The 22,463-nt window shown below is 43.0% G+C and overlaps 1 protein-coding gene across 1 annotated transcript in view; it reads left to right on the top strand.

Annotated features, from left to right (window-relative positions):
• The window catches only part of SPRED1 (sprouty related EVH1 domain containing 1), a 118,198-nt gene that overhangs the window by 76,947 nt on the left and 18,788 nt on the right, over window positions 1–22,463 (top strand). Inside the window, exons 3-4 of the mRNA XM_032783913.2 lie at window positions 2,293–2,461; window positions 4,065–4,114. Coding sequence (XP_032639804.1) covers window positions 2,293–2,461; window positions 4,065–4,114 — 219 coding nt within the window. The remainder of the gene's footprint in view (window positions 1–2,292; window positions 2,462–4,064; window positions 4,115–22,463) is intronic.

The raw sequence follows: 22,463 nt of genomic DNA, 5'->3' as shown, positions 1-22,463 counted from the left end.
CCTCACTGCTCACCAAAACCAAATCTAAAATGGCATCCCCTCTTGTTGGTTCTTCAACTACTTGGTGAAGAAATCCATCTGCTATCACATCCAGAAAAATCTGAGCCCTATTAATCTTGCTAGCACTTGTCCTCCAGTCTATATCTGGGAAGTTAAAGTCTCCCATGATCATAAGACACAAAAATAATACAAATGGACTTGGTGATACATTATTAAAAATGAAGAAGAAATATTAATGTTGGGGAAGAAGAGGAACAATCCAAAATGAAGACATTGAGCTGGAGGAAGAAACTTACAAAGCACTAGTACTAAAAGAGACATAGGGTGACAGTGGGCTGCAAATTAAAAATAGACCCTTTTTTTTTTTTTCTCTTTGCTACCATATCACACTCTGGTTTGGGGTTTTTTGATGCACATGTAAAAGCAGGTAGACAGAAGCCATAATGTCTTTCTTTGCAGACAGTTATACTTAGAATAGCGTACCTCAGTATCAACCATTTGGAGGGAGTTGAGGCAAGAGCAACAAAAATAATTATGAATCTGAAGAGGAATGTAAAGAAAGAGTAAAAGATCTAAATTAAAATTAATATTGCATAGAGAGGAGTAATTATTGACGATAGAAGACAATTGAAGTCTGAAAAGTGGGATAAATAAAGAATACGAAGGCCAAATAGGAAGATAAATAGTCCTAAATTCACCTTAACTGTGTAATGGTTTTCCAAGAGAAGCAAGGGAAGTTCCATCACATCACATGCTTCAACTAGACAAAGCATTTAAAAAAAAAACAAAAAACTGGGGGACAATCCTGGATTGGGAGAAGGAAGGCTAATATAGGTAATCTAACAATTTAATGTTGTCTACTTCAGAGCTGTTTTAAATATAGGACTTTGTCATCAGAAAAATGCCAGTGATTGGCTTAAGAACCTAATATTTCTTACACAACATGTTGATGGCCCAGAATGACACTCTGTTTTTCTTAACTGTAATCTTTGCAAATTATTTTCTATGTTGGTTTCCCCAGAAATTGCAAATGACCTATATTTAAAAAATATATAAATAGTGCAATCCAATGGCAAATATGCTTTTGTGATGAGGGAATCTTGGAGGTATAAGGAAACAGAATTTTGCTTTCAAGAGGTATTTATAATTAGTGGGTAAAAATAATATGCAGAAAACACTGATCCAGTCTTCTCTTTAATCAAATACTGTGTTCAAAACAATCCTTATTTTTCATTTACTATAAGAGATTTTATATTTCATATGTGTGTAACAATATGTTGTACAAAACAAATGCTGAAGTTAGCATTCTGAAAAGACTATCTGACAGGGTTAAAGAAAAAAATAGTATGTAACAACTTTTCATGAAGTGCTTTAAATTTAAATAGCGCTGTGAAAACATGAGATAATAAGGCTCCTGTTACAGGTTGTTCACTATTGACATTTTTTAGCAACAAACGTAATATAACTGAACCTTACTGTGTGATAACTTTAAAACAGAAAAATGGCAGAGTGATAGGAAGATTGTATTGTTTAAATAACTAGACAAACTGCCTGCATATGCCTGAAATATTTTTGTAGTCAGATGTTGTCTTTATATTCTCCTTTCTCTTAATATTATCACTGTTTTTATTCCAAATGTAGTATAACACAAATCATAGATTTTTTTTTAATGATATTTCTGGCTGTTTTAGCAAACAGAGTGCAAAACTGCAGCTATGTCCTGCTTGTTTTCAACTTTAATTTTCTTTAATGTTTTAAATAGGTTTGTCTTACTTACAGATATTCATTCTTGCTACCGTGTTAATTTCTGGGTCCGGTGACTTCTCCTGTAGAAGGTGGAGATAAATGGCTTTGAAACAGTATACAAGTAGTATACTGAAGTAACTGAAGTTTTGTAATAGAGCTGTGCCAGCAAAATCTTCCTTGTCTAGATGCAGCTTTTGCCACTATAGCTTATATTGGTTTGACAAGCAAAATAAGCTATACTGGCAAAAGCATTTTCATGCTGGAAAATAATGCCAAACCTAGGGCTCTTGCTGGTATAGAAATGTCACTGAAGAAAAATCTCACTCCTCAGTGACATTGCTTTATTGGCAAAAGTTTCTAATATAGACCTGGCGTTAATTGAAACTGCTTGCTTGTACTGGGAAGAAATTAAACAAGGACTTGTTAACTGTATTTAAGAAGTCATTTTTCAAGTAAAATTCCAAAGATGTATACTGAATATCCTTTCTTTACAAATTTGTGATTTTTTCAGAGAATTACAGTTTTTTTCCTCTTAATTTCTGGAAGGTGGTTTTGGAATGTACGTTAAAGAAGGACCTCATTTACAACAAAGTTACCCCAACTTTTCACCACTGGAAGATTGATGACAAGAAGTTTGGCCTCACATTTCAGAGTCCTGCTGATGCACGAGCATTTGACAGAGGCATCCGTAGAGCTGTAGAAGATATCTCTCAAGGTATGTCTTGGGGGTTTTTTTTTTTGTTTGTTTGTTTGTTTGTTTGTTTAAAACGTATCTGTATTTACCCTGTGAAATTCTACCATAAAAAGTATTTTGATGTAATGCTGTTAAGTACTTAAACATTTGCGTTGTTCCACAATATACTATAATTGTAATGGTTCTCTCTAGCACCTTCCATCTAAAGTCCTAATATTTTGCTAATGAACTAATTCTCAAAACATGTCTGTATAATGAAGAAGCATTATCTCCATTTTACAAATGAAAAAACAGAGGCATAGAGAGGTTTAGTGACTTACCCAGATCATGCCAGTGGCCTGCAATGGAACTGGTTTGACCATATCCATAAATTCCCAGTCCTATGCTTTAACTACAAGTCCATCATTCCCATTTGTTGATACTGTTTTGTATATATCAGTGGATCCACACTAGTATCTCTAGGGGCATGTCAAACTATATGTTCTTAGGATGTGAACTATGTAGCTGAATGGTCAGATACCTTTTAAGATTACTTTCTTTGCTGAGATGCTTAGTTCATAGTAATTTTTTAAAATGACGCTGTCAAAGTAACTTCATGCATGAATTTTATGAAGGATCTGTGGGAAAATGTTTCATGAAAAATCTTAAGCACTGGTCTAATTGACACAAAGTCCTAGAGCTGTGCTTGTATCATAGAAACTGATGCATAAGAGAGACAGTAAAACAAAGACTGTTTTGAGGTAGAAACACAATAAATGGGGAGGAGGCAAAAAAATATTTGCCAATGGAAAAGGGAGGGAATGTCCCTTTCAGACATATAAAAGGAAAGGTCAAACAATGGAGAGTTTTATATTCTATGTAAATATCCTTCTGAGATTTGGGGGGTTTTTTAATGTGCATGAAGCAGTGCAAGTAAAAGGCAGAATGCTAATTATTTTGTCCTGTTAAAAAGACTTGTCATGAGTTGAGCTCTGAGAGAAAATGCAAGACTAATCAGTGAACGTTTGAGCACACACTGTTTTTTCCCTTTAATGTTTATCCTTGTGTATTGTGTGTGTGCACTTACTGATGGTATTCCAAAGTAACTCTTTGAAGGAAATATTTTTGTCTTTAGGTATGTGCAACATATTGCCTTTTTACCAATTCATGCAGTTTAAGGCATAATTCTGGGAGTTGCAAGATTCTGGTATGAGGGAGTAGCACAAAATACATTAATGCTTGAAAAATCTGTAAAATCTTTAATCCAAAAAAGGGTGCTTTCTTAATTCTGATTCATGGTAGAGATTTTGGGGGGGTGGGGGGGAAGCTTTTACAAGACAAGGAGAGAAAAACAAATAAGTAGGTGACTCGAAATAGTCTGTGGTAAGAACATAGCAAAGCAGAACTGCAGGCTAGTCAGAAGACCCATGCTGACAGGAGCAGCAGAAGTACTAGGAACCTGTACCATAGGCTTGTTATCATAAATGATAAAGCAGTTTATCTACTTATTTAAAGATCTATATATTTAGTTCAGTTTTTATATCCTAGGTGGTTATTGGAAGTTCAGATGGAATGATTGAAGCAATATATAGTGAAGGAAGTAAAATGAATGTTGTTTATTTTTGCCCTTTTCATTTTTCCATAGGTTGTCCACCATTGCACAGTGATGCTGAAGTAGCTGAAGAAGGCTTTCAAGTAAGTGTTAGCTTTATACCACTCACATAATTTAGAGCAAATGATGATTGACTTCTGTAATTTTATTTTGCCACTTCTTCCTAGTACTTATAGTATTTTAAGTTTAGTTAAAGTGAGTTTCCTAGATTCATTATTTTGGAAAGTAGTTTATAATCCAGCCCATCTCATATCTTTGTAATACATATTAAACAAGGAGATGGTTTGCTATTTTAAAAGTCCAAAAGTTTGTTGTCTGTTCCAGGGGAACATATATCCTGTTGAAATAAAGTCTGATCCTCTGGTAACATTTAAAGAAAAGCAGAGGAGCCAGGGTCTTTCAAAAATATACAGTTTTATTTGCTGACCTGGATGTCATTGTGGTATTGTATACTCTGCTGGCACTGGGCACAATTAGGGTCGTGGGGTTTTTTGTTTGGTTTGTGTTTTTTTGGCAGTGCAACACAACCTAAGAGAGTCATAGAGGAAACAGTGGGAAAAGCCCAGTCCAAACAGGTTAATCATATTGGAAAACTTCAGATAATTTTAAATAAACCTGATGCCATAGTTAAAGCTGTCCCTAAACATCTTTTAAAGGTTTTATTGACCCTAGCAACATTACAGGATTAATTTTTATTTGACTGTTCTTCAGCAATTTCTATAGATAATGAGATTAGAGGTTAACAAGCTTCCTTATTCAGACACCATTGAGTACTCTGAAATTGGTATGTAGTAATACCTACCAAGTTATATAATTAAAAACCCACGTCACCTCTGTATAAAGCATAGGTGCTTTTCTTCATTTATAAGTATGCATGTAAGTCCCAACTACTTATTTTAGCAAATACAAAGAAAATCTTTGGTTACTTTTTTTTGCTTTTCAGATATCCTATTTAAATAAAAGATTATTTTTTTGTATATGTGGTTCTCTTTAAAGACTTCAGACAACTGATGATATTCTAAAGCAACTTTTTGAAGGAAATATTTTTGTTTTTAGATATTAAATTCTAGTGCTGCACATTGCCTTTTTACCAATATACTGAGCTAGAACATAAGATGCACAAAATGACAAAGATAAGATTCGCAGACTACCTGCATAATTTGAGGTCCTGGTTAAGAAACAAACTACTAATAAGGATCTTATATAATTCCAGTGTATAAAAAGGATTGTAGTGCAAGTGGATAGGCAAGAGCAATCTAATTTTATAACAAAATAAAATAGGAATTTAAAGATGAATATTCCTTAAAGCAGTGGTGTCCAAACTTTTCTTGTCACACACGGTCTCTCCCCCCATCCCCCCCACCACCACCACCAGTAGGGGAATCTGTTTCCACTCACCCCTACGCCCGATCTGTTACAGCAGAGTTGGCTCAGCTTGGGCTAATGATGGAGCTGGGGACAGAACTGGGAAGGAGGAGGAGCTGGCCTGAGGACAGAGAGTGGAGCTACAGCTGGGGGCAGAAGAGAACTGCAGTTGGGGGTGGAATGGGGCTGAGGGCGGAGCGGGGCTGTGTGGTGCTCCCTTCCTGCTTCCCATGGTGGCTGGCCTGGTCCCTGGCACATGTCCCCACCTCAAAATGTTCCTTTGTGCCCCCCCCCCCCCCAAAGGGGGCACACCCTACAGTCTGAGGACACTGTTATAAAGTATAGATAGAAGGAACAATAATCTCTATAACATTGTTAGGGAAAATCACATTAACATTTTATATATTTTAAACTAACATAATTTAGACAAGTTTGTAATGATAGAATTACTTGTATTATAGGGAGAGTGGGGGGTCAGTTTCCTTCACAAAAGATGGTTGTTACCCCTATTCATAGCAATTAGTCTGAGTTTACAGATAAAATTCATCTGAGTACAGTATCCCAGTCTTGCATTTGGCACCCTGTCTCACATTCCTGCAGGTCAGACTGAATCTCACGTTTGGTTATGCTGTGGGAATAGGGTGACCAGACAGCAAATGTAAAAAATCGGGACAGGAGGGTAATAGGAGCCTATATAAGAAAAAAGACCCAAAAATCATGACTGTGCCTATAAAATCAGGACATCTGGTCACCCTGTGTGAGAAGGCTGCAAGCATTTATTTGTAGGTTCTGTTCTGGCCACTCTGTCTCTGAACAGGCAGCCAGGCTCCCCCTCTATTGAGTTCCCCTTGCTGCATCGTAGTAAAGAAGGAGCACTTGAGGAGGAAGCACACTACCACAAGGTGAGAGGCCCGATACTACCTGCGTGCTCTCCTTCTCCTTCCCATAGTCAGCTGCATCAAGTTCACCTATGAGCTCCCTGACTTCCACTTCCATTATCTGTAGGAATCACAGCAGCACTCCATCCAGCTATGCTTCTAGATACCCTTGAGGACCCACCTACCCAAGCCACAACTGCTAAGTTTTGTTCAGCTCCGTGTTCTACCACCACCACTACTCAGAGCATATTGAGTTGATCAGAAGTTTAAGTTTATGGTTATGTGCAAATTAGATTAAATAATTGGCACTAATGTCACACATGGAGCAGAACAAAATGCATCAGCTATGCCCTATTGCTTCTTGACTGCTAACAGGTAGCTCTTCCCTTTGAAGTATGAGGAGTTTCTTGCTGAAGCTGCAGCACAGGGAAAATTCTGACTGAATTTTGAACTTTCTGTTTATCCATGTGTGTTCTATGGACTGGAGGGGTTCGGGAATCTGTCACATGCTAAGATCTACTAGTCTGACTACAGTTAAATAACACATTTCACCTAGATTCAGTACAGAAATGCCTCTGTAGGGCTTGGTGCTCTTTTATGTTACTTCATTGCAGGATTAGCATAACAGCAGCATCCTAGATGATTTCATTGATTGATTGCACCACATAATCTCCTTACTCTTCAACCCTATCCCTCTAGACTAAATCCCCCCCACCGCTACCCCCGCCCCCTTGTTTGAGAGCCTAACCTCTCTTCCATCAAGGCAAGTGCTCCAGCTCTGGACTCTAGGGGGCTTGCTATATGAAGAGGTCTATAATCACTTCCTTGACAAAAGCTCCTGTGCTAAATATCTGGAGAGACAGGGCTCATCCAGTTTTATTGCACTATATCTTAAAAGGCTTCATACCCATTCCACTGTTCTAATCCAGACATCTCTTCCAATTATTAGGTAATACTTTCTTTGATATGTGCTTAAATTTTAATGACTCAGTATATGTGCACAATAAGCCTTTAGTTTAAAAAAATATTGGGGAGGGGGAGGCAGGGAAGAGAGGAGCAGGAGAGTGTTTAAAATATTGGCAGATACATCTTAAAAATAAGCCCCAAAATTGACCTAATCTGAACTGTTCTTTGCTCAGAGATGAAAATGCTAAAATATTTATTTTAATCTTTGAGGCATAATCCACTTGCTTTAAACCAGAATTTTGTTGTAATATGTCCAATAGAGTTCATCCTTGCAATCTGTAGTTAAAATACAAGGCGGTAGATTTGTATTCAAACTTATAAAGATGTTACTACAAAAAGTAGTGTCCTGAAATTCACATCAGCGCAGTAGCCCCCTACTTGCAGCTATTTTTTTACCATAAAGCAGAATTCTGCAGTTCATATTATTGTTTGTTAGTTGGGATGCTGGACAAATTCACTGAGATTTCAAAGATGTTTTGCTGATGTTTGTAGTAGGTTCTTAACTGTTAATCCACCTTTTTAACAATGTTTTGCAGTTTTACATCACATATTACACAGATCCCACAAAAAGATTGTGTACCTGTGCAGTAAGAATATTGTAATATTTAGCATATAATATATTTTACAATACAATAACTCCTCGCTCCCTCCTTCCTGAGCCCTGTCATGTAGTCCCCTCCCCTCCATGGAGATGGGGTAAGTGGGGTGCAGGGGTGGGGGGGAGGGAGATACCCTGACATTAGCCTCCTTCTCTCCCCACCCTGCACTGCAAGCAAGAGGTTCCGGGGAGCAGCTCCAAGGCACAGGGCAGGAGCAGCACATGGCGGTGGGGGGAGGGACAGCTGAACTGCCAGCAGTTGACTGCCACACAGGGAACTTAGAGCGGGGAGTTGATATGGGGGCTGCCGGTCCACTCTGGTTCCAAGCCCCTACCAGTTAGTTCCAGCAGGCTGCTCTTCCTGCAAGCAGTGGACAAAGCAGACAGCTGCCAAACGACATTATAAGTGATCAGCAAGGAAACAACGTTAACTGGGGCGACTTTAAGTGAGAATTTACTGTACAATATTTACAATAACATCTCTGGACTCATTTGTACTTCTACTGGTGTAGAGCTATTAAAAGATAGGTATATAATAACATTACACTGTTATAAAATCCCTTTAATGCGAGGAAGCTAAGTTTGGTGATAACTGAACTTCTTGCTTTATAACTTTTTTTTTTTTTTTTAAGGGTCTGTAACTTTATGTTCAGATGGCCTTTTGGTTTAAATGTATGTTGGAAAGAAAAGTATGTTAGAGCATAAGCTCTGCTGCTACTGAAATCAATAGGAATATTATTAGTATAAAGACTGCAAGTTTGGCCCCACAAACTTTTAATAAAGGCAAGGCAGGTTACAGAACATGAATTTTTAAATATTTAAAAAAATGAATGAGTTCATACCTTCCAATACAAAAGCTGAAGGATAGAATTATCTAGAATTATCTGTCTAGAATTAATGAGAGAGAAGGTAGGTTGTGTAAATCAAAAACCCTGAAGATACTTAAGAAAATTCCCAGCTAACAACCAAATCCAACAGGTTCTTTTTCAATTGAGGAGATTTTCATTTGACCTTCAAATTATATAATTTAATATTGACTTTTCAACTGCAAAGAATATTATTGAAATCCTAAACATACTTTAAAGAAAAAATCAGCACTTCAGGTTTTCCCAAACTGCTATTAAGTGAAAGAATGGTACAGCTATATTTATTGATTACAGTGAGACTAAAACTACCATTTATTAAATCACTTGTGTGTTGTATCTGAAGACTTTCACTGCTAGCACTCAGTGTACATATTTTTGTTGTTTTTCACCATAAAATACCAATTCACCATCGTAAGTGGTTAGCTGACATTATTTATATTTCAAAAACAATTTTCTTACAGTAAGATCAACTTAACATTTTAAGTACAATTTATTAACTAGTTACTACATTAATTTAATATGTAAATTTATATTAAAAGGTTAGTGCAGTCATAAATGACGTGTGTGTGTGTGTGTGTCTATATATATATATATATATATATATCAAATCTACACACACACACACACACACACACACACACACATTTAGCATACACATGTATAGAGACTCTAAAGGACAAATTTTTAGCTGTGAGTACAGTGGGTGCACAGAGACCCATTTATTGCTCATGAGTGGGAAGCTAAGCAATGAGGCATGCATTTATCAGATTTTCTTGTTTAAATTTAGGACACGTGGGCTCAGCTGAAGTGCATGTTTTTGCATTCAATGTACCTGCAGTTTTAAGTGGCTGGCAATAATTGTTTTCCTCTACCAAATATAAACTCATAGATGGGGTGATTTTTTTTTTATTTTTAAATGAAGAAGTTAACAATCATAAACCAAAAGTGAAGAACTAATCAAGATCTTTTAATCTGTTTTCATCTGATAGTGAAGTCTAAGCATACAGTATTGTTGGAATACTTGCTTATTTCTTTCAAATTGATATGCTTATTGTAAATTTTGATTTTGAGACTTGCAAGATACATCAAATATGTTACAATGCCTTACAGATTTTGTTGTGCAGGTATATTGGTGTGATCAACAGGCCACTAACACTGTTTCACTACAGCTTTGATGTACTAAGACAAGAAGTTCTTCTTTGAGTTTCCTGCTGTAGGCAAAGACAGGGGAAAATTTAAACTTGATGGATAAAAAAAGAAAAGTTTTCATATTCTTTGACTCCAAGGAAGTGCTTAATCATTGTTATCAGGATTAAGTGCTTCAGGTTTTTAGCTGAAGTGGCGAAAAGGCCTTTGATTCACACACATTGTCTAAAATGGTCTTACTGCAGCAGACAGGATGTGAGTTTAATGAGTGTCCAGATTTTTGTGTTCAAATGAAGTAAGTTTAGGCTTCATCTTATCAAAATAATTTATAGCATTATGGCCTCTTGCAAGTAACTGCAATCTAATTCAGCAGAGATACTATGATGTTTGTAATTTCATTTGTTTCATGTATTACGGGGTCAAGAAATTCTTACACGAATTATTTGTATGCAGTGCAAATAGCATATTAGTTAGGTCTAACTCCAAGCAGTAAATGTGACAGTCATCTGTATTTCTTATTTAAATTTAATACAGCAATTCTGTGTGTGGGATAGTGCATACTAAACAAGGAAGAAGAATTACTATTTTTTTCTGATTAATACAAATTATTAGCTAGTTCATCTCTCTCTATTTACTTTTTCAAAGGTAGACCACCTCCTGTTATGGGTTATGAATTTGTATACAAGATTTGACACCAAAAAATGTTAGTGTTCCATTGTGGTTAGGCAAAGGAGACTTAGGAGAAGCAATATATGTCATATGTCTTATTTATTTTTCCTTAAACTGCTTAAAAATATTCAAACTAATCTGGACAACATTTCAACACTTTCAGAATCTAGGCCAAAAATGCATGTGATTGTTTGTACTGAAGGCTTTACTGCCAAATCTGAAAATTGCTCCATCACTCTAAGAAATAGCTAAAACAGAAGGTGGTTACTTTACTTTAAATTTATTGAGATCTGTTTCACTTACTCAAATGAAAAAAAAAATTACTTAAAACCTTCACCTGATGGTTAGAATCAAGCAGCAAAATTTCAGGCCTCATGGAAGCAAAGTACAAGTAAGGGAAATGTGGTATTTTGTCCTTCCTTCTGTATAATCATTCAAAATACTGAAAACAGAACATTTTTAACAATGTTTGCAAAACAATGCTGAATTCTCTCGAAGGCTTAGCTCTGGCAAACTGGAAGAAGGGAAAAGTGAGGAGAGAAGCTTTGAAGAAGAGAGAAGCTCTTTCTGGTTTTCATTTTCTCTACAGCTGTCATCTGGCTTTGAATTCCGCTGGAGAGCTACAGCTGGATTCATTTTATTGCTTTTCCCAGCATCCTTTTGCCTGTGAGCACAGAAATGTTTTAGTAGTCTTGGGGAAAAAAATGTTAGTATCTCATAGCAACCATAGGACAGTAATTATTATACCAGCAGCTGAGAGCAAACCAGATTTCCGTTGTGCATTAAAAATTGGCGTAGATTACTTTACAGATAATACTGACTAACCTATGCTTGTGCTGAACTTTGCAGGCTGTGGTAAAAGGATATTGAATGTGGGCGGTGTGTAATTGCTGTGGACAATAGAAAAGGGGGACGTGTGCATGTATGTTTGTGTAATATATATAATATAACAAATTTTGTTCTTAAGGAAGATTTTACATGCTTGGTTCTCATTTAAAGAATTTTTTCAGTATAACTGGAGTTTGTTTCTAGGACCTCCTTCTTCAAGTTGTGTCAGCATTTCCATTATAAATACTGTTTTTCAGATGTTCATAACTATGCCATAAAAATTCACATTGGACTAAAACTTGGCGTATGATATCCTCTGTCCAAAGTAAAACTTTTTTCAAATTTAATAAAATTGCTTTGGATATTTCTGAATTATGAGTTCACTAAAAAAGTTTATTGGTTCATTTAACTATTTTGCACCCATGTAAAGTAAGCAGCTTTATTTAAATCTAGTCATCTCTGATATTCTGAAAAGGAAAAAAACTGTGACGATAATTAAAAGGACACTGTCTGTGTCATTAGGCAAAAGTCAACCTTTCTACAGTTTTCCTTCCTCAGTTATTACCTTACGAATTTCCAGTACATTTCTTTCTTCTTATCTCCACCCCGCCCTGAACTGGGGGGAGTGGGTAAATAATGAAGAGGTCATGACACTAATTCAGAAAGATCTGGATTGCCTGGTAAGCTGGGCTCAAGCAAATAGGGACAGATAATAAGAAGGAACTCCACACAAAACATACTATAGCAACTCATGCTGCTGTTTGTATGTCGCTATTTTTTTAGCACTTTAGCTCAAAGCTAGCATTTGTACATTTTACGCAAGCAGGAAATTTTATACTTCCAGCTGCAATGTAGACTTACCCTCACATGTGCCTACAAACTATGCTAATACATACACAAATAGATGCTTTGCATGCTTCTGTTACATGGCTGAATATATGCAAATTTTGTAGATACACTTTAGGTGCCTTTCTTTGACAATTTAGCACTCAGAAATTTGCACATTAAATCCAGCGTTTAGCTTTTTTACCTTTTGTGCCGGAGCATGGATCTATAGATTCCAAAGCCAGAAGGGATCATTGCGATCATCTAGTCTTACCTCCTGTATAACACAGACCATAGAACTTCCCCACAATAATTCCTACAGTATATCTTTTAGAAAAACATCCAATCTTGATTTTAAAATGTTCATTGGAGAATCCAACATTACCCTTGGAAAATTGTTCTGAGAGTTAATTACTCTCACTATAAAACATTTATGCCTTATTTCCGGTCTGAATTTGTCTAGCTTCAGCTTCTAGCCATTGAATCATGTTATATCTTTCTCCTCTAGATTGAAAAGTACCTTTATTAAATATTCCCGTGTAGATACTTACCGTGTAATCAAGTCAACCCTTACCCTTCTCTTTGTTAAGATAAATAGATTGAGCTTCTCGAATCTATTGCTATAAGGCATGTTTTCTAATCCTTTAATCATTAGCCTGGCTCTTCTGTGAATGCTCTCCTTTTTATAATCATCCTTCTTGAATTGTGGAAACCAGAACGAAACACAGTATGCCAGCAGTGGGTGCACCATTACCAAGTATAGAGGTATAATAACCTTCCTACTCAAGAGTCCCCCATTTATGCATGCGAAGATTGCATTAGCCCTTTAGTCCATAGCATTGCATTGGGAGCTCATGTTTAGCTGGTTATCCATCTCCACCTCAAAATCTTTTTCAGAGTCTCCGCTTTCCAGGATAGAGTCCCCTATTCTATGAGTACGGCCTACGTTCTTTGTTCCTAAATATGTACATTGACATACATGTATACATTTACATTTAGTCAAATACATATTTGCTTGAGTCCAGCTTACCAAGCAATCCAGAGCTCTCTGTACTAGTGACCTGACCTCTTGGTTATTTACCACTCTCCCAATGTTGATGTCATCTGCAGACTTTCAGTAATGATTTTATATTTTCTTCCAGGTCATTACTTAAAAATACTAAATAGCATAGGGCCAAGAACCAATCCCCATAGGACTCCACTAGAAACACACCTGTGCAATCATGATTCCCCATTTACAGTCACATTTGAGACCTAGAAATTAGCCATCTTTTAATCCATTGAATGTGTTTCATGTTAATTATATCTTTCTCATTCTTCAAATGCTTGCTCATATCCATTTCATTATAGGTATATGTGCTCACCATGTGCACTGGTGCCAGAAATTTTTCCCTCAGTGGTATCTGCAGGAGACCGGCTCTGGTTCCCTCTGGAGTGGCCGGCATATGCGCCAGTATAAAGGGCACCACCGGCTTACCCCCCACTCCCCCACCCCAGTTCCTTTTTGCTGCCAGTGACTGTGCTGGAATGTCTCCTTCCTTCACAAGCTTTCCCAGCTGTACCATATCTAGTAGTGAATTTGTTGTATAGTTAATAGTTCTCTTAGTGTTAAGTCATAAATAGTTAGTCCCATGTGGGATTCAGCCTAGGGATGGGACATGCCCTGGTCCCTGGGCTTCAAATCTTATGACTGTTGCAAAAAAAAACCATGTCAGTCAGTGATCCCCATAAAAGCTGCCTGAAGTGTTTAGGGGAAACCCACATGAGCGACAACTGTTGGATTTGCCAGAGCTTCAGCCCACAGACTAAAAAGGAGCTGGACATTCATCTCCGAGCGCTCCTTATTGAGTCGGCCCTTGCACCGGCCTCAGAGCCGACAAGATTGGACTCTGCTCCAAGTACTGCAACCTCGATGTGAAATGCACCACCGGCACCAACCTCCAACTGGCGCAATTCCTCATCCCTGTACCAGCTAAAAAGCAAAGTAAGTCCAAGAGAGAGCGTTCTCCTATGTCCCATAAAGTGAAGGAGAGAGCCAGAGGAGAGCAAAAACCTGCATGGGGCAGCTCTTCCCCTCTGGATGGTGGCCAGGCTCTGACTCTCACTGAGCCGTCAAGACCTGCCCCCATCCCAGGAAGTGGCAGACACACTCAGCACCTGGTGTTGCTGTCCCCTCAGGACATACTTTCCCTTCCGGTGCCGCCCATGCCAGCCAGTGAGTTTCCCCATTTAATGGGTAAACCTGCCTTGGGACCTTTCCAGCAGTCTCCATCAGTGCGGCACTGCTCGTCACCACAGTGGGTGCCCCATCAGCACTTGCCTGAACAGCACCACCAGTCCCCCAATGCAGGTCAGCTGGCCTGCCAGAGTCTCCGGTGTCAGTCCCTGGACTCTAGGCACTGTTCCTTGGGCTCTAGGCATCAATCACCAGTGATCCGCTGCAGACACGCAGCACCAAAGCCCAGAGCACCTTAGCTGCTCTCACAGCTCACAGCACCATTCTGGAGGGCCAAGATGCTAGACCTTGGTCGCCAGATCACCAGTACAGTTCACCGTGAGCACATTGACGATCTCTGACATGTCAGTCTTCTTGCTCCTTTTCCCAATCTACAAAGCAGCACCGCTCTCTAACTGATGCATCGATCGCCAGGTTACCATCACTGATCCACCGAACACTGACACCGGTCATTGGGGTCGTGGCACCAAGAGCCATCGTCCCCATACAGGTCCTCAATAGAAGTCCACAACTAGTGCTGACAGGATCAGGGTAGACAGGTGGCCTCGGTACCATCCTGGTCCCCCAGACAAGTTTCTCCCTCATTGAGCTTGGACAGCGAGGAGGAGGACCCGGTTCACAGGCCAAGGCCACCCACCAGGGGCAACATGGAACCCCTGGGGATTTTCCTACCCATCACAGGGCATAGGTTTGTCTTCGGGGCATCTGAAAGATGGTCAGTGACAGTCTCTCGCCGACCACCTGACTCGGACGTGGAGTCAGAGCAGTTTCCCCAGGACCATCCAGCCTCGGCCAAGTTCCCTTAGCAGAAGCAACAGAGTTGGCGACCCACCTGTACCTGCCTCCTCCTCATCTTTGCCTGATGAGGCGATAGCAGGGCCCTCTCACTTGGTTCCTCAGGATGATGCAAGGGCACACCAGGAGATTTTGAAGAGGGTCGCCTCAAACCTGGGGATGGAAGCTGAGGAACTGGCAGAGCCCTCAGACTCTCTGTTCGATGTGCTAAGTGCAGCAGCCATTTCCAAGGTGGCATTGCCAATGCACAAGAGTGGTAAAAATTACTAAGGCCCTGTGGAAGACACCCTCCTTCCTGGCCACCATCGCCAAGCGGGCAGAAAGAAAATACTATGTCCCCACTAAAGGGTATGAGTATCTTTATACCCACCGTGCCCCAAGCTCACTTGTTGTGTCGGCAGCCAATGAGCGCAATAGGCAGGACCAACTAGGATCAACACGTAAGAACGAGGAGGCGAAGAGGCTCGATCTTTGTTAGAAAAAATTAGTCTATGTCCACCCTGTAGCTGAGAGGGGCTAACCATCAGGCCTTACTGGGCCATTATAATTTTAATATTTGGCAGTCCATGGCCAAATGTACGGATTTGCTGCCAGAGGACCCCAGGAAGAAATTTCTGGCTATCCTTGATGAGGGCAGAGCTGTGGCCAGGGAAGCCCTCCAAGTGGCCTCAGGTGCAGCAGACTCTATAACCAAGATCATGGCTTTGGTCGTTTTTATGAGGTGGACATCCTGGTTGCAGTTGTCGGGCCTATTGATGAAGGTTCAGCAATCCATCCAGGTCCCTCCCATTCAATGTCTTGGCACTGTTTTTGGAGCAAACAGACAGTAAATTACGTGGCCTGAAAGACTCTAGGACTACCTTGCACTTCCTGTGCCTTTATATGATGGGGCCAGCGAGGAAGCAGTTTAAGCCGCAACAGCGCCACAGGTTTGGAAGCAAACCTCGGTCAGTGTCCTTCCGCAAGGGCTGTAAGTGCCAGCAAGGCCATCAGCTGGCACCCTCAGCTCACCTGAGCTCCACCCATAACCAGCCAAGTAACAAGCAGTAATTTTGAGGATGTGCCCAAGGACAACCTTCCAGCCTGTGTCCTGGATCCTGCTCCCCTGTTACTTTCTAACTGGTTGTCCCCCTTTCTCCTTGTCTGGGTTGCTATAACATCAGACCAGTGGGTCCTCAGCACAGTAGCAGGGGGATATACCCTCTAGTTTGTTTCTATTCCACCCCCACCAACCCCCATCCCTCTTCAGGGACCCTCCTCACAAGCATCTGCTCACTCAGGAGGTGCAAGGCCTACTGCGGGTGGAAGCCATGGAGGAAGTCCTCTGCATTTGAGGGGGAAAGGGTTTTACGCCTCCTATTTTTTTATCCCAAAAGCCAAGGGTGGGAGGGTGGAATCCACAACCCATCCTTGACCTGCGGAGCCTCAACAAGTACCTCAAGAAGTTGAAGTTCCCCATGGTCTCCTTGGCCTCTGTCAAGGCTAATTCCCCATTCTGGCACTCTGAGTGCAGAAAATGGGGGCCTGCAAGGATTCTAAAAATTAATACTGGCCACTGCACTCTTGAAGTAAACTCTGAAGGTTACAGCTTTTCTCCGACCTTAGATGGGTAGGTGCTACCACCACCCAAGTGCAAAACCCCTTTGAGAACCCAGGAAGGCGCACTTGGCAATTCCTTCCTGTGAGTACCCTTGAGCCCTTTCACCCTCCTCCTGGGGAAGAGCTGAGAAAGAAAGGAAATAAGCTGTTGCCACCAACTAATTAAACAACATGTGCACAAACCTTTTAGGACACAAAAAACCAATTCTGCTCTTAAAGGTAAATTGTATTTAAAGAAAAAAGGGAAATACATCTGAAAACTCAGGCTGGTACTAAATTAAAAAAAAAAAAAAGCAACTGTAAGAATTAAGCACCAAGAATAGCTTTCTTGAGGTCCAGCTTAAAGGTTAGAAGCAAAACAAAAGCATCTTGAGTTAGCACAAAGGAGTCCACAAGCCATAAAGAAATAAAAAAAGAGAGAAATCTAATCACGTCTTCCTAGACATTTCCTGATCTAGTTGCATATCTGGGATTTCAAATGAGTAGTTTCTAGGTATGATACTGATGATTTTTCAAACCTGGTCCCAAGCTTCTTACAGCATAGTTGCTGCCCTGTTCCCCCCTCTCTGGAGAACAAAAAAAACAGAGACAAAAGGGGACCCTTGTTTCAGTTTTAAGAAGTTCTAGCCTTCCCATTGGCTCTTTTGGCCAAGTGCCCATTCATTTCCTTTTACCTATGCATAGCAGTGAGACTTTTAACCTTTTACAGGTAAAGTAAGTAGAGAACAGCTACTAAGAGGGATTTTATAGCTAACTAGCTGGTTGGGTCCATAAAAGGGAGCTATTTCCCCCCTTCCCCCCCCACACACACCCCTTCATTTATCACAGCTCCATCATTCCTTCCCTGGATCCAGGAGACTGGTACACTGCCCTTGATCTGAAAGATGCTTACTTTAACATATTGATATTTCATAGATACAGATGGTTCCTATGTTTCATAGTTGGGACCGCCCACTACCAATTCGCAGTGCTCCCTTTGGCCTAGCAATGACGCCAAGGGTGTATATGAAATGCATGTTGGTGGTGGCGGCCTACCTCAGATGGCAGGGTATCTAGATTTACCCATACCTTGACAACTGGCTCGTCAAGGTCTGCTCCAGGTCCAGCGCTGCATCGAGATTTGCAAGCCACTTGTCAAGCTCTGGGCTTGTTGATAAATGAAGAAAAATCAATATTGATCCCAGTCCAACGGATATTGTTTATCAGTGTGGTAAGCGACTTTACCCAAGCCAGAGCATTCCTGACAGAGGCCATGTTCAGGGCAGTGTCAGATCTGATTGCCACTTCACTGCCCATCCACTCACCACGGCCTTATCTCAGACTATTTTGGCGCATGGCAGCATGCATGTACATTGTCCAACATGCGGGACTCAGGCTGCATCTTCTCCAGATGTGGCTGGCATCGGTCTGCTCCCCGGCCAGACATCATCTAGACAAGGTCATCACGATCCCTCCACAGATATTTGCGTCTCTGCAGTGATAGTCCGACCTGATTCTGGTGTTGGAAGGTGTGTCGTTCGCGAGCCCACAACCCATGGTCTCCCTGATTTCGGATGCGTCCTACCTCGATTGGGGAATGTATCTCGGTACACAGTGGACTCAAGGGTTATGGTCTCGAAAGGAACTTGCGTTGCATATAAATGTCAGGGAGTTCAGAGCCAACCACCTAGCTTGTGATGTCTTCATTCCCCAACTGTCCGGGTGGGTGGTGCAAATGTTGATGGACAACACGGCCTCCATGTTCTGTGTCAACATGCAGGGGGAACTTGATTGTCAGCTGTGTGCCAGGAGGCCCTTCGTCTGTGGGACGTCTGCATCCAGCATGCAATCCACCTGAAAGCATTGCACCTCCCCAGCATCAGGAACACACTAGCAAGTTGCCTCAGCAGGTTCTTCTTCTCTCAGCATGAGTGGTCCCTTCACTTGGAGATTGTCAGAATGCTCCTCCAGAAGTGGGGAGCTCCCCATGTGGACCTGTTTGCCACCAGACAGAACAGAAAGTGTCATCAGTTTTGCTCTCTCCAAGGCCTAGGCAGAGGCTCACTATCTAATGCCTTTCTCCTGGTCTTGGTCAGAGGACCTGATGTATGCCTTCCCGCCAGTTCTGCTCATCGGCAAAGTCCTGTCAAAAATCAAAAGGGACAAGGCATGGGTCATTATTGTCGCCTCAGCATTGGTTCGGCATGCTCATGAGCCTGGCTGTTGCAGCCTGTGGCCACTTCCCAGACCCCTGGACCTACTCTCGCAGGATCAGTCGACTCCTGCACCCGCACTACACCTCTCTCCACCTCACAGCCTGGATGCTGTATGGCTGAATCCAGAGGAACAAGCCTGCTCTAGTCAGGTATAGCAGAAAGCCCTCTACCAGAGCAACTTACAAAGTGGAAAGCGTTTCTCTTGCTGGGCTTTGGAGCAGACTGTCTCCCCAAATGAGTTGTCTCTGCAGTCCATCTTGAATTACCTGCTTCACTTAAAGCACCAAGGGCTCGCCTTCTCTTCAGTCAAGGTGCACCAGGCTGCCATATCAGCCTTCTGTCCTCACATCCAGGGTAGCTCGATACTCTTGCATAAGATCTTGATCGGGTTCCTGAAAGGCCGTGAAAGACTCTTTCTACCGGTCCAGGATCTGGTTCAGCAGTGGGACCTCAACCTGGTCCTCTCCAGGCTCATGGGTCTGCCCTTTGAGCCTACGCTTGTTGTTCTCTTTCCCAGTTCTTGTGGAAGGTTGCATTCCTTGTAGCTATTTCCTCGGTAAGATGTGTCTCTGAAATTAAAGCCCTCACTTGGGAGCCCCCATGCACAGTATTTACAACAACAAGGTCCAACTGCAGCCCCATCCAGTCTACCTGCCAACTGTGGTGTCGCACTTCCATGTCAACCAGGATATCTTCTTCCCGGTGTTCTGTCCAAAGTCACGTGACAAATGAGGAGAAGCGGCTGCACACTAGATGTCAGGCACACCCTGGCGTTCTACCTGGAGCACACCAAGCCCTTCTGCAGATCGACCCAGCTTTTTATCATGATAGTTGACAGAATGAAGGGCCTTCCGGTGTCTTCAGAGGATTTAGAATTGGATCACTACCTGCATCCGTACTTCTTATGAGTTGGCATAGGCTGTGCCTCCGCCGATAGTAAAGGCTCATTCGACTAGGGCTTTGGCGTCTTCAGCTGCCTTCCTGGCACATGTCCCTAACCAGGACATCTACAGGGCCGCAACATGGTCTTCGGTACCCACATTCATGACATATTATGCCATCCCCTACCGTATGTTATCCACCTCTACCTTTAATCTCAAGACCTGACTCCAAACTGCATCTGAAAAGAGTAAAGGTTATCTTCATAGTACTGTCCTGAGCAAGGTAAGTGTGGCACTCAAGCCTGCTACACCTCTCTGTGCCAACATCTCACCAACTTCATCTCAGGAAGGATCTCCTGTTGCAGGACTCAGGGATCCTGATCGACTCCAATCCCTCCTTCTTGAACCTGACAACATGGTTCCTACATGGTTCTCTAGTATGGAGCTAGACTACTTTCAAAAATGGAAGTGTTCTACTCCCGGTGTTCTCTTTAATCTTCCCAAGCCTCAGAGGGCCTGGTCTCCAAAATCCTGGCTACCTGTTGGATTTGAAAACCTGTCACTACGCTCAGAGTACATTTGGCCGCTATTACAGCCTTTCACTCACCCATCAAAGGCTTTTCAGTCTTTACCCACCCTACTACAGCTAGATTCCTCAAGGATCTTAACCATCTTGTTTCCCCCTGTACAGAATCAGCTCTCCCAGTTGCAACTTCAGTTTGTTTCCTATCGTCCTAAGGAAATCTACCTTTGAACCAGTAGCTACATGTTCTCTCTCCCAGCTCTCCCTCAAGACTTCATTCCTCATTGCCATTGCTTCAGCTAGACCAGGAGTCAGCAACCTATGGCACGCGAGCCGTTTTTTAATGGCACACGACTGCCTGCTGGGACTCCGTATGCCATTAAAAATTCTGCCGATGCGGCAAGCCGCGGGGTCCGCAGTCCTGGGCTGGAGTATCCCGCCGAGCGCTGCAAGCCACCGCCCCCTCCCCCCCCCTTCCCCCAGAGCCCTGCTGCCGCGTGCGTGGGCCTCTGGGGGCTGGGGCTGCGCACTCCCACGGGGCAGCGTTTGGCTCCGTGGAGAGGTAAAGTCACTCTTCGCTTATCCAGAGCCCTGCTGTTGTGCGCATATCGCTCTGAGGGGCGGGGCTGGGCTGCGCGCTCAGCGGCGGCAGGGCTCCAGATGAGCGGGGAGCTCCATGGTAAGGGGCCGGGGCGGGGAGGTTGTGGTAGTCGATGGGGGGGCAAGTCACAGTGGACAGGGAGCCGAGGTGGTTGGATGGGGGATGGATCCTTGTGGGGTTGTTAGGGGGGGGTTCTGCGGGGTCAGTCAGGGAGCGCGGGGAGATGGATGGGGTGATTGGGAGTCCAGGTCTGTTTGAGAGATGATAGGCCGGGCAGGGGAAGCACGAGGGAGGTCGGGGAGCAGTTAGGGTGGGGGGGGTTTTGAAGTGGGTGGTCGTAGAGACCATGAGCACTGTGAGGTTGGATGTAGTCGGGAGTTTCTGGGGGTCCTTGTCAGGAGGCAGAGGGTGGTGAGAGGGTTGGGGCAGAGGCAGGAGCGGGGGGGTTGATGGGTCCAGAGTTCTGGGGTCCTGTCAGGGTGGGAGCAGTTTGATGGGCATGGGAGTCAGGGGTCGTCTGGTGTTGGGGTGTGGATAGGGTTGGGGCAGTCAGGGGAAGGTTAAGGGGTGGTCTAGGGGTCAGTTCAGGGACAGGGGCACGGGAGGCTTGATTAGGGTGGGGTCCAAGGGGTGTTGGACAGGAGCGGTGGGGGGTTGATCGGGCGTTCGGCGGGGCCAGTCACCAGCCTCTGCCACTGAGCCCCTCCCCCCCCACCACCCGCTCTGCCTGAGCCCTGTACCACCCAGCCCTCTGACTCCTTCACCCCCCGCCATGACCCCAGCCCTGACTCTGGCACCCCCACACATACCCAGCCCTCCCACCCTGACTCTTGCAGCCCCTCACATGTCCTCAGCCCTCTGCCCTGACTCTTGCACTTTCCACGTCCCCACCCCACATCCCCACCCCCAGCACCAAATGGGAGTCACATTCCCACCTGCACCCCTCACACCAAATGGGAGCTGCCCAGGTAAGTGACCCCACATCCAAACCTCCTGCCCCAACCCTGAGCTCCCTCCTTCATTCTAGCTCCTGGCCAGACCCTTCAGCTCCAGCCCTGTGTTCAGTGCACTCCCGCCCTCAGCTCAGTGCAGAGAGAGGAAGAGAATGGGCCAGAACAGGGAGAAGGTAGGTACCTACTGTATGTGGGCAGGGCCGGGACCCCAGACTGGCAGCCACGATCTCAGCTGGCAGGACCCGGAGGATGGAACCCCTGAGCGGCAGTGGGCTGAGCCGCTCAGCCCATAGCCGGTCTGGGGTCCCTGTTGCCGGCCTCGCACAGCCTGTTGCTGGTCTGGGGTTCTGGCTGCCAGACCCTTCCCAGCTGGGGATCCCGGCTGCAGGCCCCACTCAGCCCACTGCCGGCCTAGGTGAACAGAACCCTAGACCAGCAGTAGGCTGAGCAGGCCGGTGGCGTAAGATCAACATTTTAATTTAATTTTAAATGAAGCTTCTTAAACATT

This window comes from Chelonoidis abingdonii, chromosome 4 (genome assembly GCF_003597395.2).
Source record: "Chelonoidis abingdonii isolate Lonesome George chromosome 4, CheloAbing_2.0, whole genome shotgun sequence".
NCBI classification, from domain to species: Eukaryota; Metazoa; Chordata; order Testudines; family Testudinidae; genus Chelonoidis; species Chelonoidis abingdonii.
Note: the sequence above shows the minus strand (reverse complement) of the source record. Positions and strands in the feature narration are given on the sequence as shown.